The 19,324-nt window shown below is 42.9% G+C and overlaps 1 protein-coding gene across 6 annotated transcripts in view; it reads left to right on the forward strand.

Annotated features, from left to right (window-relative positions):
- FRMD5 (FERM domain containing 5) overlaps nucleotides 1-19,324 on the forward strand; it is a 346,861-nt gene that overhangs the window by 256,659 nt on the left and 70,878 nt on the right. For 5 of the 6 annotated variants that reach the window (XM_038418836.2, XM_043493290.1, XM_038418838.2 and 2 more), the window contains exons 5-7: nucleotides 2,567-2,664; nucleotides 8,527-8,650; nucleotides 10,431-10,518. In XM_038418836.2, the coding sequence (XP_038274764.1) occupies nucleotides 2,567-2,664; nucleotides 8,527-8,650; nucleotides 10,431-10,518 (310 nt within the window). Of the gene's footprint in view, nucleotides 1-2,566; nucleotides 2,665-8,526; nucleotides 8,651-10,430; nucleotides 10,519-19,324 lie in introns of those variants that run through there. The other variant, XM_038418840.2, reaches the window with a different exon arrangement.

Here is a 19,324-nt window from a genome sequence, read left to right on the forward strand (position 1 = left end):
GTAATCATTTGGTTGCTTCTGAGGACTCTCTATTTTGGCATCTTGGCTGCAGGCCAATGAGAGGGTCTCATCCTGTTTCCCACTATCCATGAGCAATAGCCAGCATCCCTGAGTGTTAATCTTCTAAAAAACGGGCCTCCCCCTCTGTCCACACCTCGCAAGCCACGCTTCTATGCATTAATTCCTTCGTGCCTGTAGATCCAGGGCTGCCACTGCTAAGTATTCATGGCTTCTGCATTAGCCCTTTGTGGTGGAAAATTCTGACTCCCAGTGCAATTTAAAGGTATAGGCATATAGGGAAACCATCCTGGGTCACCAAAAACTGCCCTCCAGAACTGGTTTAAGTGGTTAGGTAGAAATGGAAGAAATTCTCCCATCTGAAACAGGATTACAGAGTGCAACTGATACTCACCAGCATGTCAGTGAGATTTGGGTACATATGAATAGTATTCAATGTGGGGAGATTTCAGAGTAGCAGCCGTGTTAGTCTGTATTCGCAAAAAGAAAAGGAGTACTTGTGGCACCTTAGAGACTAACAAATTTATTAGAGCATAAGCTTTCGTGAGCTACAGCTCACTTCATCGGAGAGTAGAACTTGAAATACATAGCGAAACAGCTGGAATGGTGACATGGGTATTCATTCTGTAGGGTAGCAAAGGGAAAAGCTAATTAGCTGCTAGGCGCTGGTTCTACTTACAAAGACATTTTGAGTCTAAATCTGCCATGAGATGTATGCATGAAACTAAGAGCAGAGCTGGGGCTTGCAATTGTCCCAGCAGGAAGGAGAACGGTGTGGGTTATGATAGTTGGATTTTTCTCAACATTCTTGTAATTTTATCAGTAAAATGATGATGCTTGCAGTATCAGAAATCTGAACTCAAGAAATCAAGCCTGGCTGAGGTTCTGCAGAATGGAAGTTAAATTATTTAAACATATTTCCAAGCATGCCAGTTTACAGTTTGCTCCTTAATTATGTGAGTTATGTTTTACATCAGATTATTTTTTCCAAATGTAATGAATGCTAACATAACTCAGTCTGAACTGCCACACAGTTACTTATTTTAACTTTATTATCATTATTATCATACTATAATTTTAGTCATATTTTGTTTTTTCTTTTTGCTGGCTTTAATTTATTGAAATTGCATAAAATCTAGAGAAATAGTGACTGTCAAGCATAGGAAATTGCTGATTTTATTATCAGATAGTGACAGACGCCAAGGAGAGAGGTGAATGCTTTCAGAGGAATCTGAGCTCTTAAAATATCTCGTAATAGTAGTAATAATGATACCTAACTCTTGTATCATGCTTTTCAGTGTCACTCTCAGCATTTTACAAAAGAGGTCTATATCAGTACCCCCCATTTTACAGATAGAGAAATTGAGGCACAGAGAGGGGAATAATTTTAGTGGACCTTGCACATAATAATGTCAGTAATTGTAACAGTGCTACTAAACCATACAGATGTACATTAAGGGAAGAATAGGTTCTACTAAGTCGGTGTTCTGTAAATATTTTGAGTTCCAAGGGTGAAGTGCAAGTTCGGAGAAGTTTAAAACCAGAGGAATAGCCTTGCATGGGGACTTTACCACTACTGCAGGACCAAGAGTAAAAAAACCCCAATAATTAGCCATTAGATTACAGGGATTTCGGTGCTATGCAGTTGGTGAAAAATAACTGGAAGCCATTATGCAAATCATACCCCAGTAGCCAATCAGAGTGAAGAGAATTGCATAAATAAGAAATAAGCATAGTTGCTGGTCAGTTTGGCACAGCAATGTGTTCTCTGATTGGCTGAGACCATTCCAATTCTGTATAAAGGTGCTCAGAGTAGGGTTTGGTCCTACCCTTCCTGTCTTTGGCCTTGAGGGAGAGTCAGACATTTGTGACATCATGCTCATTTCTCCGGACGTCAGAAATACAGGACTCTGGAGACCTCACTGATGTAGAAGCTAGGATTGTTGAAAGCCCTTGCTTATTTTACCTCTCTTTGGGGCTGACCAAAACCCATTGAAATCAGTGAGAGGGTTTCCATTGATTTCAGTGGGCTTGAATGGAAATGAAGAGAGCTGGCATTGGAGTAAATATTTGTATGAATGTTCCTTCCTTTCCGTGTTTCCTCTGGTCTTGTGGAAAAAAATCTCTGGAGTATTCCCATTAAAGACACAGCTCTTAATCTCTGTCTGCATCTCGGCTTTGCTTTTTTAATTTCTGTGCCTCTAAGAAGGCAGGTAAGTGACTAGATGGTTGTGTCTCAGACCTGCACGACAAATTATGAATCAGATTCTTGTCTCATATATATGCATATCGCCACTCCTGTGGACTTCAGCAGGAGTGGCACGTATACCTCTAAGCCCTGAGAATTGACCCTAACTTGAGGATTGACTGGCAAATTAGCACTTGACTAAGTCACAGCTGATGTAATATCTTGTAAATGGAATGTTTGGGGAGAATGTAGAGTGGAAGTGTCTGGATAGATTTTCATTGTTTGAGTCATACGTTTAGGTAACTTAAGCATTGCTTAAAAAAATAAATAATTCAGAGCTAATTCTGTTTCTCTCCTCAGGTATTTAGTCTTCCTGCAGATCAAAAGAGATCTCTACCATGGCCGCCTTCTTTGCAAGACATCGGATGCTGCATTGTTAGCCGCCTATATCCTTCAAGGTAATGCTTTGTGACAAGATAAATTTTCTTTTCATGCTAAGTACTGATTACATTATTTCACTTACAATAGATCATTGCATCTTGAATACAAATGTCATCTAACCAATGCAGGGCTCATACTTCAAGATTGTCCTTGTGCCAGTACCACGTTGGTCTATAATAAAATTAGAATGGATAGTGTGATCTAAAACTGTACCAGAAGCAACAACTCTGCCATCTATTCCCTCAAAGTTATTCCACCTGGATTCAGATCAGTTGTGTCTGAATAAATGGCCCTTTGATCAACATTATGTGTCTAGTATTTTGCACTTGCTTCCATCTGAGGGTCTCAAAGCACTTTACAAAATCACAATCTCCCTGTCAGGCAGGTGGGTTTTTCCCCTATTTAACAGATGGGACATGAGGCACCATGCATTAAGCGACACAGATTCAGTGATAAAGCAAAAAAGGGCATCTAGAACTCCTGATTTCCGGGTCTCTGTGCTGCAGCTTCTAATCCATGCTTCCTCTGTAACTAGGATACAGGGATTTCTGGCGGTGAAGTGATACTCTCCAATAGGTAGGTGAGGCTTGTAGCAGCATGGGACTCGGTACTGATTTCAGAGAAACCTCCTAGGTAATTTGGGATACTAGCAGGGCAGAAAACACTCTCATGTGTTGAGACTTCCTACAGAAATTTTGCTGCATCCTCAGACATACCAGATGCTGGTGTCCAGACATGCATCAGTGCTGAAGTTGTGCAATAGGTGTGATAACTGGTGCTTTCAAGAGTATCACTTTCTTGCTGTTATTACCCTCTGATTTGGAATCTCAAAGTTAAATTGGTTGGTCCTGTCCTGATTTACCCTCCTCAGCATAACTTTCTCCTTCCTGTCTTCCGTGAGACATCCCAGTGCTAGACGGCAAGTGTGGCCAGATTTGGCAGGGTGATGCCTAGTTATCAGTAAAGACATAGAAGGAAGCTTGGCTATGTTTATATTTTTCATTTTTCAGTATTGCAGAAGGTCTCTTGAAACTGCAATTATGGTGACTGGCTCTGTAAATCCCATCTCTTGAAGTCTTCAGATTAAGACTGGATGCCTTACTAAAAGGTTTGCTTTAGTCAAACACAAGTTTCTGGGCTCAATACAGGAGTAACTGGATGAAATTATGTGGCCTATGTTATACAGGAGGTCCGACTAGTTGAAGGAATAGTCCCTCCTGGCCTTAAAATATATAAATCTAAATACAACAAACAGATAAGATAGATAAGAAATAGACTCATTTACTGAAAGTTGAGAATGACATTTGTTTTTTCCCCTTGTCTGAATGAAGAAAGTCAGAATTCCTGGGTAAAAGCTATTAGCTGTAGAAGTGCATCTCTTTACAAACTTCAGAGAAGGGTGGATTCCAAAGGAAAGACCTGGTTTATGGAGCTTTACATTTTAACTAAGGAAATATGAAATAATTGTTTGTGCTTTGGTTAAAACATTAAGGACTGTACTGTTACCATCTCCTGGTCTCTCCAATATGTACATACTAGACAAATGAGCATGGATAGTCCTAAAGAGCCTTGCAAGAAAATACTGTTCTTTCCACATGAGTGACTGCATGCCCTGCTAGTGTGTGGCTTTAAAGAGAGATCCTAGTACAACAAATACAGTTTTGTTAGCTGTTGGCACAAATGAACATGTCCTTATGCAAATTCATTACTTTACATCAAGCTCATCAGCCAAGAAACAACTTATCAGCAAGTCGCACACAGGCCCAGGCTGGTCACACAGCGTGGGGTGGGGGAAAATATCTGGAAACCTCCTGCTTATTTTACCACTCCTGATCTTGCTAGTGCCTCTGCTACACAAAACACTCTTGTCGGGATATCCCCAGCCCAAGACATGGAAAGGCCAGAAGAGGCAAACTTCAGTTTGTGGAGTCCTAAAGGATTGAACAGCCGAAGGTCTGGGTTGAAAATCTGTGGACATTCTGATAGCACAGCCTAGTATTAAGTTTGACTGACACTTCTCATAAGAAGACCTTGTTTTCAGTTGCTTTTATAACTTTGTCAAACTTTAACTGTTTGGGCTGAAATTTTCCATTCTGAGTGTCTGCCTCAGACTGATTTGATTTTTTTATTTTTTTTAATTTCAGCCAAAACAAGTTCATCTGTTTCTGAGAATGAGACTAGGGCAAAATACATTGTTTTGTCCATCTTAAAAAATTCTAGCACCCCAGAGCTTTGGAGTTGAGACTTGAAATTTGCAGCGGGATGGCATTTGTGTCTGGGGTGTACTGTTTGCCATTCCCATGAAATCTGCTCAGATTTGTCCAAGCCTATGGCAAAAATACAATGTGACTGTATAATTAAAGACTCTGTCACAATGCATGTGCATAATAAGAAAGCTGATTTAAGCTTAGGCTTAAATAGGCCACCTTAAATTTGGCATTTCCTAACTTTTGAGTGCTTGACCTTGCTGCAACTCATAATTGCATGGGCCTAATAATGCTCTTTTTAATGTAGTTTTGTGCATGTCATCGCTTATATAGAGCCATGGATGTACAGAATGACAAGTTCCAGTTCCAAAGCACGTACAAGATATTTCATAGTAGACCAGATATTTTTTCTACATTCACGCATGTGTTTACAGTTCAATATATTTTAATTTTTTAGAGGCACTAATCATTAGTTTTGAAATATGGGTGTATTTTCCCCCCTTCAGCATTTTACAGGGGAAGCATGCACATTAACATCACATCTACATTTCACTAGGAGCCGCAGACCAAAGGAAATTGAATGAGAGAGAGAGAGAGAGGGATCCTTTCCAGCTGAGTTGTGAGATGCTGCAGATGCAGGACTTGTATATAGTATGGAAAGCAGATATGCAGCTAAGTAGCACGAGACAGAGATGAAATACTGTACTGTCTTGTTCAGCCAAGAGAGGACCATTTTTTCATCTCTTTTCTGTTCCCCTTTACTGCAGCTTGAGTCAAATTTGGATTTAATTACTGGCTGCTTCCCAGAGGGTGATGATGGTGGAAACAGGGCAGCTGCCTGTTTCGCCTGTCTCAAGGAAAAAATCAGCCCATTTCTTTCAGATGTATGAAAAGAGCAGAGCTGATTTTTAATCAGCTGATAAGACAGTTTATTGTCTTGGCTTCATGGGCAGCTGCAGCCTGGCAGCTATATGCTGCACCACTGCTGGACCTGCGCCTCCTCATGCTAATTGTTCAGGAGAGATTACGAAACACATTTGAACGTGTGATGGAGCTAGAGGAACCAGCTCTGAGCTATTCACCTGCATAATCCTTGATGTTTCTGATGGGACTGTGGGGTCTAGAGGAGTTTTGCTTTGGTGAGGCTCCCACAGACATTCTTGTTGGGCTGTGTTCTTGTGGGTTCATGGCTCAGTGTCGCTCTTTAGATTTTGTGTTGGGAAAAGCCTCCCAATCTCAAAGCAAACCTCAGGGTGAGGGAATAGCCACATCTCACCTGATCTCATGCTGGGGCCATTGGAAAGCATGAATTGCACATGATTGGTGCAAGATTCCTAGCCTGGTTCTCTTGACAGGGGCTTGAGTTCGCTCAACAGAGTCATGAACCTGGTCTCAATGTGAAGATTCTAAATAGACGTGGAACCCAGAGAGTGATGTGTGATGTCCTTGTATTGAAGCAAACATTGCACGTGCCTGGGTTTTTAACCATTTGGAATGGGGTGTTTTTCCTGATTGCTGAGTATTTCCTGGATTCAGGGTGGGTATGTTTTGTGTGTGCCGTGGGTGGATGGGGCCTGGGGTCTGTCTGGCGAGATGGGATGTATTTGGGTGAGCCACTGAAGAGGAAAGGACAGGACAGGGAGAAGCTCAACGTAAGCTGTCTTCACCCACCCCCATCCTGTAGAGACACCTCACCATATATTAAAGTGGTCCCTCGGGGATGCCACAGCAGAGGGGAGTCCCTGGTAGTGTTGCTGCAGTGGAATCATGTCACTGGAGTTGGTACTATGGGACTAGAGCCTCTGCGGGGATACAGGGTTCCACACAGCCAGCCCTGCCCAAGGGTGTCTGCCACGTTTGGGAGCAACCTTTCCAAGGAGGAGGAGCAAACCCCATCCTGCCAGGAGATGATATTGTGGAAACGTCCATGTGAAAATCCTTGCACAAGTTCCCTGCAAGAGAGTCCCCTGCTATGGCGTGTCATACAGGAGGGCCATTAGGGGTGTTATCTTTATTGTTATTCACTGGGAATTTGCTCATTTCAGAAAGAAAACAAAAGGCTGTTTCTGCAGTGCCAATCTGAAGATCTTTCAAACTAATTAACTTTGTTTTTCTGAGGTGCAAGCACAGTCACATCCACGGAGCACACAAAAAATCTTCTTTTAAAATGTCCATGGTAGTTTGAATTGTTCTAGTCTCATAAGATGTGATACAATGGCGCACTGTGCCTCCGGAGTTCTACTGTAGACATTAGCGGCTATGGACCCAGCATTCCTCAGAACCTCTTGGATGGTATTAGAATCATTTTCCCATCTAGACAAGTGGAGCGTGATTCATTGCTCTGTCTTGTTTAATGTGAAAGGACAGAAGACATCCTCTGAACACAGGAATACACGCTGGTGACTTCAGGAGCTGGTCCCTGTTCTACAGCCATATGGTGGCTGTTGTGGGAGATGGCATGGATAGAGATGTAAATTTTATTTTTGGTAACATTTTTGTGTACATTAATGCTAGCGGAAGCTGCCCAATTGCCAATCCTGCCAAGTGGACTCCTCCAGTCTTCCCTAGAGCAGGTTCAGCACAGTAGAGATGGGAAGATACCACGCAAAACAATTCTGTAGATATTCATCCACACTTGAAAATCCTCTTCGGTTGTGTCCATGCCACTCCCGTGCTCATTTTCAAGCATATGCTAGCAAATTAGTTTATTGGCAGAAATGTCGCCCAAACAGTAAATCTGAAGTGAATGTTACAGACTGTTCCAAGAAGGGGGTTCACATTTAGAAGGGGGAGTTTTTGCACTAGAACTCTGATTCTTAGAGTTCTGCTCCTCCAGTTGGAACAGGGCTACACCACATGAACGACTTGTCCTCGCAGAAGAACTCCACTTTTAATATTGGCAGTGAACTGCTTGGAAATGCACTGCAGACCGAGAGTAGTACTAATTACTGGACAGAATAATTCTGAAGAATGAATAAAGGTGAGACAGTGACCATCTGCTCACAAACAGAGATTGAAAGTCAGAGAGACATGATTCCTTGCAAACCCTGCACCCAGCTGTTAAGTGCAGGCATTGGCAACGCGAGTTTTCCCGGGCGGTTTCACCATGCGATGAGCCGTAAGCTCTGGCTAGGAGTCAGAGGTTCATTCACTCTCCAGGCCTGTCACTTCCTGATTTCCCTGCTGAGACTAGGACCCAGGTTTGATGGTGGGTTTCTTGTATTGTGGACACCTGTGCACTGGGAACTGGACAGAGACCCATCAAACTAATTCCACACACAGTTCCACTCACCCAGGCTCGCCACCAGCTTGGCTGGAGTTGAACTGGTGACCTGACTCCGACCCCTGCAAGGTGCTGAGCATCCTCCATTCTCATCGGCACCTGGGGGTTTGAAGGTAGCCATCACTTTGGAGGATCGGACCCCTAGAAGGGAACCGCTCTGTATCCCATTGCCAGCCCCCTCAGCTAGTTAGCCCCTCGCTATCAACTTCATTTGGAGAAGAAACAGTTTTCTGTTTCCAACCCACAAACCCCCTTTCTGGGCAGATGCCCTTTGACTTTTAATATTAAACCAGTTTGCTCTTTTAATTGCAGGCAGTTTTAGAAATGATTTCACTCCGAATGACAAAAACCTTGTTACTTCATTATATAGTCTCTCTTTCTTTTACTAGCGGAGATTGGGGACTATGACCCTGGGAAGCACCCAGAAGGCTACAGCTCCAAGTTCCAATTTTTCCCCAAACATTCGGAAAAGCTGGAAAGGAAAATTGCAGAGATTCACAAAACAGAACTCAGGTAACATTAGCTTTGGGATTTAATGTACTGTACCATTTAAAAGGGGTCATGTATGTTGATTAACTATAGACTTATTGGTACTTTGTTTGCTGCTATTCTTATTTAGGGTTTTGAACGTAACAGATCTGTGTAAGGGGATGAGTAGCTTTATTGCATTTGTACATACGCTAAATCAGAAAAAAAGTTTCTTTTGGTAACATGGTTCACATTTAATAAGAGGGAAAATAATGGAGATGTTCTTAAAAATTAAGGTCAATTTGTTAAGCACTATTAGAGGCATTACAACAAAACAAAAATAAAAATATTCTGGAAATAGGACATGGCATCTAATAACAAACCTCTACTTCCTGAAATAGGAACATAATAAAATTGCCTAAAAAAAAATTACCCAAAGTGCTTTAAAATGTAGATAATCAAAGAATAATAATAAACCTGAAATCTTTTTTATCCATCTTATCCATTGAACGTCCATCAGATGAGATTTCAAACTGAGGTCTCGACCATTTGTAGAATTAAAGAAAGGGCCTAAAGTGGTCTCAGTGGAGTGCTGGGAATATCATTTCCCAACAGTGGAATGTCATTAGCTTGTAACGAAAATGTATGGCTCAGGCAGTTTGTATCAATGCTTTCCTAATATCTCCACACGAGCCCGGGGCCTAGCTTGGGCGGAGTCTCTGACTTCTATTTTATTTATTTATTTATTTATTTATTTATTTATTTTGCTGACTCTTGAACTCAGCCCAGTTTAAAGGTTGATTAAAGATTCCATGGCTTTTTCTTATTGAGCAAGGATGGTAACTATATTTCATCCTGGATAAATGTAGTCTGCCTTCCTAAATTCCCCCCTGCAGTTTCAGCTGCCTGCTCTATTATTCAAATACTATTTTGGGATGAGGTGCTGTATAAAATGCAAATGCATCCGATGAAGTGAGCTGTAGCTCACGAAAGCTTATGCTCAAATAAATTTGTTAGTCTCTAAGGTGCCACAAGTACTCCTTTTCTTTTTGCGAATACAGACTAACACGGCTGCTACTCTGAAACCTGTATAAAAGTAAGATATAATCCTATTATGATATTTCCATTATACTAGCTGTATCTTTGTTTATGACATATGACAAGCCACAGTCTATTACACTTCAAGTCCATTCACAAAACTCTGTGAAGGTGACCCAGGCAGTAAGGCTTGCAAGGTTGCCAGCAAGATAAGAATCCAGAATGGGCATCCTGGGAACCAGAGATAGTAAAGCTGTTCTTGTGGTGCTCAGAGAAGGAGTTATGAGCTGTCCATGGTCCATAGATAATTTATTGAACTTACTTTTACCAGCTCTCGCATTTCCGAAAAGGGAGTTCTGTATTTGTTTTTAACCTCAGACACACGTATAGATGTTGCATCATTTGATGTGACATCATGAAAGGGACCTGAAAAACATATATGAAATGGGCTGCTTTCTGCATGTAATACTTCACAACCAAGTGAAATGCTTATCGCAATCTGGGCTGATTATATTTAATTAAACCATACCTTTTGCAGAGGCTCCTTTATTCTGTTCCTTTTTAGTGTTGGGAGACTGTCTTCTGTACTGCTGAAGTCCAGCTTGCAGAACGGGACGGACAGGCTTAAGAGCCGAGCCCCTTTACAAGATCCTGTTTTAGATTCAATATGTTGGCTGAATGAAGTCAATTAATTTGCTTAATTTGATGCGCAGTATTGTTAATGGAAACAGTGAACATAATGACTGGCCCTGATGTTCACATGTTTCCCTGATTTTCTTTCCTCCAGTGGTCAGACACCAGCTACTTCAGAGTTAAATTTTTTAAGAAAAGCCCAGACCCTGGAGACATACGGGGTTGACCCACACCCATGCAAGGTAAAGCTCATCTCTAAAAGCTTTTTCTTCTGTTGGATTTTCAGCCTTGCAGATTACTAGCCAATGACAAGTTGCAAAGGTTACATTGATTGGTTCCAAGTACAGCAATTTATCCTTGCTATCATAGTGCTTCACATGGCATTTGCAGGGCCATGCAATAGTAACATGTTCTGTACATGGCTTGCAGGCCCTCTTCAAGGGATAGGCCTGATTAGCGGTCCCTTTGCTTGCTTGGATTAAAAATGGCATAAAAGGTTTGGTTCTGGGTGCTGCCGAGAAATGTAGCCACCAGAGTATTTAAGGAAACGACAGTAGAACCTCAGAGTTTCGAACACCTCGGGAATGGAGGTAGCTCGTAACTCTGAAATGTTCATAACTCTGAACAAAACATTGTGGTTGTAGTTTACAACTGAACATTGACTTAATACAGCTTTGAAACATTACTATGCAGAAATAAAAATGCTGCTTTTAACCATCCTAATTTAAATAAAACAAGCACAGAAACAGTTTCCTTACCTTAAAGACTAACAGATTTATCTGGGCATAAGCTTTTGTGGGTGAAGAACCCACTTCTTCAGATGCAGCCACATCTGAAGAAGTGGGTTTTTTACCCATGAAAGCTTATGCCCAAATAAATCTGTTTGTCTTTAAGGTGCCACCGGACTCCTCATTGTTTTTATGGATACAGACTAAGATGGCTACCATTCCGATAGTTTTCTTATCTTGTCAAAACTTTTTTTTAACTTTCCCTTTTTTTTAGTAGTTTACGTTTAACACAGCAGTGTACTGTATTTGCCTTATTTTTTTTTTTTTTTTTTTTTGTCTCTGCTGCTGTCTGATTGTGTACTTCCGGTTCCAACTGAGGTGTGTGGCTGACTGGTCAGTTTGTAACTCTAGTGTTCTACTGCATAGCAAAGTAAATTTAAATGAAGACAAATGAAAGGACAATTTTTAATTATCCTTTGCGGCAACATTTATTTTTGAGGAAATGACAAGATCAGTAATATGTGAGAGAAATCCATAGGTATTGATCCGCCGCAGATGGGCTCAATTCCCATCGCTCCCTGGCCCATAATTTAGTTTTCTTTACAAAATGTTTTTTATTGACTTTGGTAACATGGCCATTTCATTTAGCTATGATGTGTCCCATAGAATTCCATTGCACATTTATGAATGTGCAACAGTGTAAAGCAGACAGCGAATATGTGCATGACGTCAGTGTCTTTACTCTATGGGGGTCTTCCTGTTGTTTAAAGTGAATTTATACAGCATACATGCCTGCCAGTGGCTAGTAAAAGTGCTATTGTTGGGATGGGTTGCCTGCCCCATTCACTGGCATTTTCTTGCCCTGTGTTTTGGATTTATGAAGTAGTTAGCCCTTACTACAGAGAAAGGCCAATGCAGAGTTGGGACAAATGAATTACTTTGTCGGTCAGTTTTCTTGGTTTGCAAAACAACCATCACTTATTAACCTAGTAGCCCTTGTCTTTCCTGCCTCAGGATTGGCATTCCCCATAGCAGAGCTGTACTTTACATATTCCTCTCCTTTAGGCTCCCTTATGCTTGTCCCTTTCAGATATGTTTATTCCCCACATCTGCTTAAAACTAGCCTGTCCCCAAGGAGTAATTATCTAGCTGTCGCCTTGCTACGGAGGTGGATGTTCAGGGTGTCACTAGTTCCAAACATTGCTGAGAACACCAGTAAAAAAATCAAAGCTGGGCCACTGGTCAGGGCACTAGCCTGGGAGGTGGGAGCTTCAATTTCCATCTCCGCCACAGTGTGAGACCCTGGGGAAGTCACTTAACCTATCTGTTTCCTCGGTTCCCCCTCTGTGAATTGGGCTGGGGATAACAACACTTCCCTTCCTCGCAGGGGTGCTGTGAGGGTAAATACATTGAAGCTTGTGAGTTGCTCAGATACTGTAGTACCATGTAAGTATCGAGAGTAGGTAGATAGTGAGACAGTCAGAGGAGCTTCAGCTCTGTCTGTACTTGAATACTCTGTTCTGTTTGACTGTGGGGCACCTCTGCCCACTATTGTTGTGCTGAACTCCATTGATATGATCTACCAAGTTCAACACTTGTTAAGCCCCAAACTCTGGTGGACTCCCCATTCAAAGGCCTTCTTTACATTAGCCTTTTGTCCTTCGATTTTCCCTCTGTTGCTATCAGCTGCTCAGCTCCATTGGTGGGAGCATCCCTAGGAGTGCTAGTTTCTGCCATTGGTGGTGCTGAACAGCTGAGAGCAGCCTAGAGGTGCCACCAGCATTTTAGACACTGTTCCAACTTGCCCACTGAAAGCAGGCCTGCCCCACAACCTGATACATAAAACTCCAGCAGCTGCCAACACCTCATCTGTCTCAGCGCGCCCGACTTTGCTGCCACAGATGGAGATGAAGCAGTATTAGCAATAATGGGAAATCTTAGGGTCCATTTCCTAGCAGAGAAAAAGCCAAAGTGAGTTCAACCACAGTTTGTTAAAACAGGTTTAAACTTATGTGATCCCTTTCAGCATGTCCAGGGAACCACGGAGTTCAACACCCCTTGAGGGGTCAGGGGAGCTGACTCTAACATAAGCAAAATCAACAACAAACAGAAAGGCTGCAAGCTGTCAGTTACCCTGTGGCCAGGATATTTTGTTGACATATAGGGTGCTGGATGCCTACAGAAGAAGGCTGGTTAAGAGTCACGCTTGCAAACATCCAACAGAGATAGTGAGACCCTGCACTCTGGTGCTATCTCAAATTCTAATCAGGAGCCTTGACTATGTGACTGTAGCCAGAGTGGAAAAAACATGGAAGTCAATTACACTGATAGCCTGATGCTGAATGTGAGTCACTAAGAGACCTTACAATGTGCCACCAGCACATAAGAAGAGCAGAGACATTAAGAGAGTTTCTCTGACATTTTCTTATTAGCTAAATAGAGTTCACTTGGGTAATTTTCTGGCCAGCATCCACATTAATGTTCCTACTAGAAGAGATGGAAGCAGCAAGAGAGATGCAGTGTAATAAATAAAAATGATCTTTCTTAGCTTCAAGAGCATTACCAAGCTGGTGGAATCTGGGGCCAGCTGCCCTGGGAAAAATGAGAAAAGGGGAATCATACTGATATAATTAAATAAAATCAGACTGGTCTCTCCAGTGATGCCCAGTCTGATCAGCTACCTAATTTAAGGAGGAGGAGATGCCATTATTATCTATGAGCGATCAGACTCCGATCAGCAGAATTCCAGAGGTATTCCCCTCCTGCCCATTCAGCTCTTGTTCCGTAGAGACGAAAAGCCGATTAATTGATGGTGTGTTGGACACAGAGGGAGGATGCTTTCACAGTTCCAGAAGAGCTAACGCTGGTTTACTTAGAAGCAGTTTTTCTCCTGGGCTAACAACTATCTCCAGTTTATCACATTTATGAGACTCAGTTATGCCCGTGCTTGATACAGGAATAAACACGTGAAGTAGAGCTCGTTGGAAAAATTCTGATGAAAAAATATGTAATGGGAATGTGCCAGTTTTGTTGAAATCCAAGCGTTTCATGGAGATGGTTTGATTTCAGTGGAGTTCCATCGGAACCCTGCCTTCCCAGGCAGGTTTTCAGACTTCCCTGATTTTCTGCCAGTATGCTAGCTGGCTTCTTGGCAGCCCACATGCCAACCTGCCCCAGAGGTGACCCCAGGGCTCCGAGGGTCCACAAGGTGGACTGCCCAGCAGCAAGGGCTCCATCCCCTTCACAAGGAATCCTGAAATGTTTAGTTTTCATTCCTAATTGGAATGGGACAAAAATCTGGAGTATTGAACCCCTCCCTGAAATGGAATGCCCCCTCTCCACACAGCTCAGGTTTTAAGTCAGTGACTTTACTGTCCATGAAGTAATTTGGATATTTGACCTAAGGATTAAATCCAGTTTGGCACAGAACTGAGGCATCCTGCAGAGACCTGGATGGCAGGAGAGAGATCACTTGATCATTTCCTGTTAGGTTCACTCCCTCTGGCATTGGCCACTGTTGGAAGACAGGATACTGGACTGGATGGACCTTTGGTCTGACCCAGTATGGCCATTCTTATGTTCTTATGGCTGTCTCTGTGGTGTCTAGTGGCACCTCTTGATGGAGTCTCCTCGATATTCAAACGCTGGTCACCGTCCTTCCCCCAGTGAGGTCATTGTCAGGACTCCTGTACACTTCAGAGGGAGCAGAATGAGGCCCATTAACTTACACTATCTGCACTTCTACAAACTGGTGGTTTTCCAGCCTCTTGGTCTCTCAAACTCCACTTGATTAGGTTGCCCAGTGTCTGGTGTTGGTGACTATAGAGAATTCACTGAAAGCCTCACAATTACTTTTCCCCTTCTCCCTTCTTCCCACTTCATGGCCATCACATTTAGGGTATGTCTGCCCGACAGCTGGGAGGTGGCATTCCTGGATTGGGTAGATGTACGCACAACGGCTCGGCTTGAGTAGTACACGAAAAATGGCAGCGTAGCCACAGTGGCATGGGCAGCAGGGGATTGCACTCGGGCAGCCACCCCAAGCCACTGCCCGGGCTGGCTGTGGCCATTGTGCTGTTTTGAAGTGCTAGCTCGAGCAGAGCGGTTGTGTGTACATCTGCCTGAGCTGGGACTCTGATCCCCCAGCTGCTGTGTAGATGGACCCTCAACTCAGGGCTCTCTGGCCATATCCAGACACTGCCATCTGCACAAGTATGATGCTTCTGGCTGGTGTTAACTAGAGACACAAGAATTTTGAATCCATTCCATAATGTCTGATCTACATTAGAAAATTAGGTCTGTTTAACTACATTGCTCAGGAGTGTTAAAAATCCACTCCACCCCCCCAGCAGCATTGCTAAGATGGCCTATGTCCCCACGTAGACAGCACTAGGTTGGGGAGGTAGATTACCCCGCCAATGGGAGAACCCCTCCTGTAATGTAGGTAGCGTCTACACTGCAACGCTGCAGCCGTGCTGCTGTGCCATCGTAGCATTTTAGTTGTAGACAAGCCCTCAGTGTCTTGGAACTTGTTATTTTTAAATCATCATTTTAATTAATTATTACGTGTCATTGATCCAAGCCAATGCTAGGCTGTTGGTCCTCAGAGTCCAGAGGAAGATTAATGTTACACATCACTGGGACTGTGAGCTTTCACTTCGTGTGACTGCAGCTTGGTACTTGGAGCAGCAGTCCCTGTAGCCAGCCTCTGGCAGTATCATTCATTGATATAAATGTTTCTGGATGGTGATGATGATAGAGAGAGATCATAGAATCATAGAATCATAGAATATCAGGGTTGGAAGGGACCCCAGAAGGTCATCTAGTCCAACCCCCTGCTCAAAGCAGGACCAAGTCCCAGTTAAATCATCCTAGCCAGGGCTTTGTCAAGCCTGACCTTAAAAACCTCTAAGGAAGGAGATTCTACCACCTCCCTAGGTAACGCATTCCAGTGTTTCACCACCCTCTTAGTGAAAAAGTTTTTCCTAATATCCAATCTAAACCTCCCCCATTGCAACTTGAGACCATTACTCCTCGTTCTGTCATCTGCTACCATTGAGAACAGTCTAGAGCCATCCTTTTTGAAACCCCCTTTCAGGTAGTTGAAAGCAGCTATCAAATCCCCCCTCATTCTTCTCTTCTGCAGACTAAACAATCCCAGCTCCCTCAGCCTCTCCTCATAAGTCATGTGCTCTAGACCCCTAATCATTTTTGTTGCCCTTCGCTGTACTCTTTCCAATTTATCCACATCCTTCTTGTAGTGTGGGGCAAGATGTCCCCTTGATCTTGCCTCTGTGGAAATCTTTCTCCAGGCCTTCGTCCATCATCTTTAGAAGCCTTTCCTATGAATTTCAGGAAGCAGGATCATGGTACAATTGTTTCCCCGCTCCCTTTTGCGCACGTTCACCAGCCTCCTCTCCATTTCCCAGGCCTGTTCACAATTTCTTTGCAGCATTTTCAAAACTCTCCACAGACTTGCTGGTTTCCCCCACTGACCTGATTACATCCATCCACGCTCCTGAACCTGCCACTCCAGCCTTGGCCTGTGCCCTAGCGCCGACCCTCTTTAGCTTGTGCTGCCTCATCCTTCTGGGACTCTCCCTTCCTCCCCGTGAGACACGGACTCATGTTTTTTCTTGTCAGTCCCACCTCCTTGGCTGAAGACACTGACTCAGTCTCCGGGACCCTGTTGGAACGCTGCAGTGCGAAGTACATATTTTGTAACGAGCTCCGATTGCATGGGGTTGTAACTTGGTTTGGTGAAACACGGCCAAGGTAATGGAGACAACTGAGTAACTTCAGGATCCTTGTGAAGGTGCCCCTGGATTTCTTCCATGCTCTGCCTTGGTTTCCTTTTTGTACCCTGCATGCCAGCTGCAGTGCCTAGGCCCAAGTGGCAAAAGGAGGAAATGGTACACCTGCCATGGGATGGTGCTCTCTCAGGAAAAGCACAGGGGCCAAGTCTCATTTACTCGAAGACCACGTCTGTGCTACCAGTGCTATTGCAGCATAGATGTGTGTGCCGTAGGCATGCCGCGTAAATTCGTACTGGAGATGCAGATTACAGCGGCCGAAGGAACATGTGCAGGAACTCCACCTCCCCACGTGACCACAGCTAGGTCACAAGAAGTGATCTTAGCTCTAGACCTAGCTGCATCTACACTGGGAGTTAGGTTGCCATAGTGACAGCACTCAGGGGTGTGGGTTTTTCACACCCCTTAGCTCCATGCCTATGTCGACCTAACTTTTATGTGTAGATCAGGCCTGAGGCCCATTTACGCCACTCCTATTTTCACACCCACTTTAAGTCTCCTTTATACTGTCAGAGATGTGAAAATGAGAACCAGGCACACAATGTTTAATTTTCTACCATTCATTTTATTCCTGGTTTATTTTGTGACAATGTGCCATTAAAAGAGTTCACCTGAGCAGGTGGGATTTTGCAAGTGTGTGTGAGCATTAAGGTCCTTACTCCGACACAGGGAGGGACAAGCTTTGATGTAAAATATTCTTACTGAAATAAAACTGTTCCCTTTTTGTGTACTTCAAAAAGTGTGTGTCTGCCTGCCTGATTTGACAGGGGGACCTATCCTCAGACTGTCACTCGGGGTGGGTGTGTGTGTGTGTGTGTGCGCGTGTGTGTGTGTGTGTGTGTGTGTAAGGTGCTAGGGGACTCTAACACTATTTCACCAGTGACATTAGCGGTATGGGAGCATTCCAGCAGGGGAAGTGGCTGCGTAATCTTGTCAGGGGGCAAACTCATTTCTAAAGAAAACAAATTCTTTGAGAAGATGTGAATATGTTAAATCTTAGGAGTCGATAGATAATAGAAGAAAATTGGGAATTAAACATATAAATCACTTGGCTTTTTACCTAGCCCCTGACTGAAGAATGTATTCAACAAGCAGGCAGAACTATGGGAATGGTCAGCAGCGTGGCCTGTGTAAAGTTTCTTTTTCGATTATCCGTAGTAGTCGGGAATCATGGGAGTGGAATGTAAAAGAGTCCGACAGTGAAGATAATCTCTTTTCTGCAAAATCATCATCATCAAAATCTCTGTGACTTAACTCCGTTCCCAGTGACCCACAAATCCTGTATCAGTACAGTATGCTAAATCTTTATAGAATATTCCATTCTGCCAATCCCTTCCTCTTCTCAGAGGTTTACAGAGATTTATTAACATTAGATGTGAATCAGAGGAAAATTTAAACGGGACTGTGCTGTGAGAAAGCATTTATCATATTGGGCTGTCCTGAGATTGGTCGTTTGACAGGAACAGTGCTACATCACAGATGGTGCATTTAATCTATGGTTTAAAAAAGGCTACATTGAATTTAAATTACTGTGGACCGTTTTCTTTCTGTGACTTATGTGTTTGACTTCTATTTTCATTTTTTTTGCTACATCACAATCTTAGTTTATTTGCTTCAGAATGTGTAAAGAAAACAAGAAACCTTAATAGCATTTCCCCTAATCCCTTCCCATCCAGCCAAAGTGCTCAGGGCACCAAGCAAAGAAATAAAGACAAAGTGTAACCATTTCAAAAGTGTCTGTGATTTAGGAGCCTAGGTCCCATTGAAAATCAATAGGACATAGTCTGTGTCGTTTGGGTACCTTTTAAAATGTTACCCAAGTGCAATATAATAGAAATGTAATAAAATATCACCCAAATAAATCCCATAGGAGCTCATACCAGATGAAGTGAAAAGATCACACCTGCATAACATAGGGATCATGCATTCCCTTTGCTTTGCTCTCATCCAGCACAATTTTTGAATTGATTAAATTCAAATTTGTAATCTTCCAAATCCCTTTTTTGTAATCTTCCAATTCCTGATGGTAATTTGTAGCCTGATCAGGAAGGCTTTTAATCCATATGCTGTGTTTTCCTTTTGCCACATGTCTGGATGCTCACATTTATGATGTACTGATTGTTACTGGCCTGTGCTTTAGTTGTTCTTTATGTGTCCGTCATGTTTCAATGTTTTATTCAACAGTTTTTGAGAACCTCTATGATCTCTATAGCTAATCCCCACCACACAGATATCTAAGCACTAAGGAGACAATAATGGTATACTTTCTATTTGTCATATCTGAACTACCTCAGCGATATCAAAATAAGATGATAATCCCTAGCTCTTATCTGGTACTTTTCGTCAGTAGCTCTCAAAGCACTTCACAAGGGAGGTCAATATAGTTATCCCCATTTTATAGATAAGGAAAATGAGGCAAATGAAATGACTTGCTCAAGTTCCCCTTGAGTCCAATGGCAGAGTCAGGAATAGAACCCAGGTCTCCTGAATCCCAGTCCAGTGCTTTG

The sequence above is a fragment of the Dermochelys coriacea genome, chromosome 10 (assembly GCF_009764565.3).
Source record: "Dermochelys coriacea isolate rDerCor1 chromosome 10, rDerCor1.pri.v4, whole genome shotgun sequence".
NCBI classification, from domain to species: Eukaryota; Metazoa; Chordata; order Testudines; family Dermochelyidae; genus Dermochelys; species Dermochelys coriacea.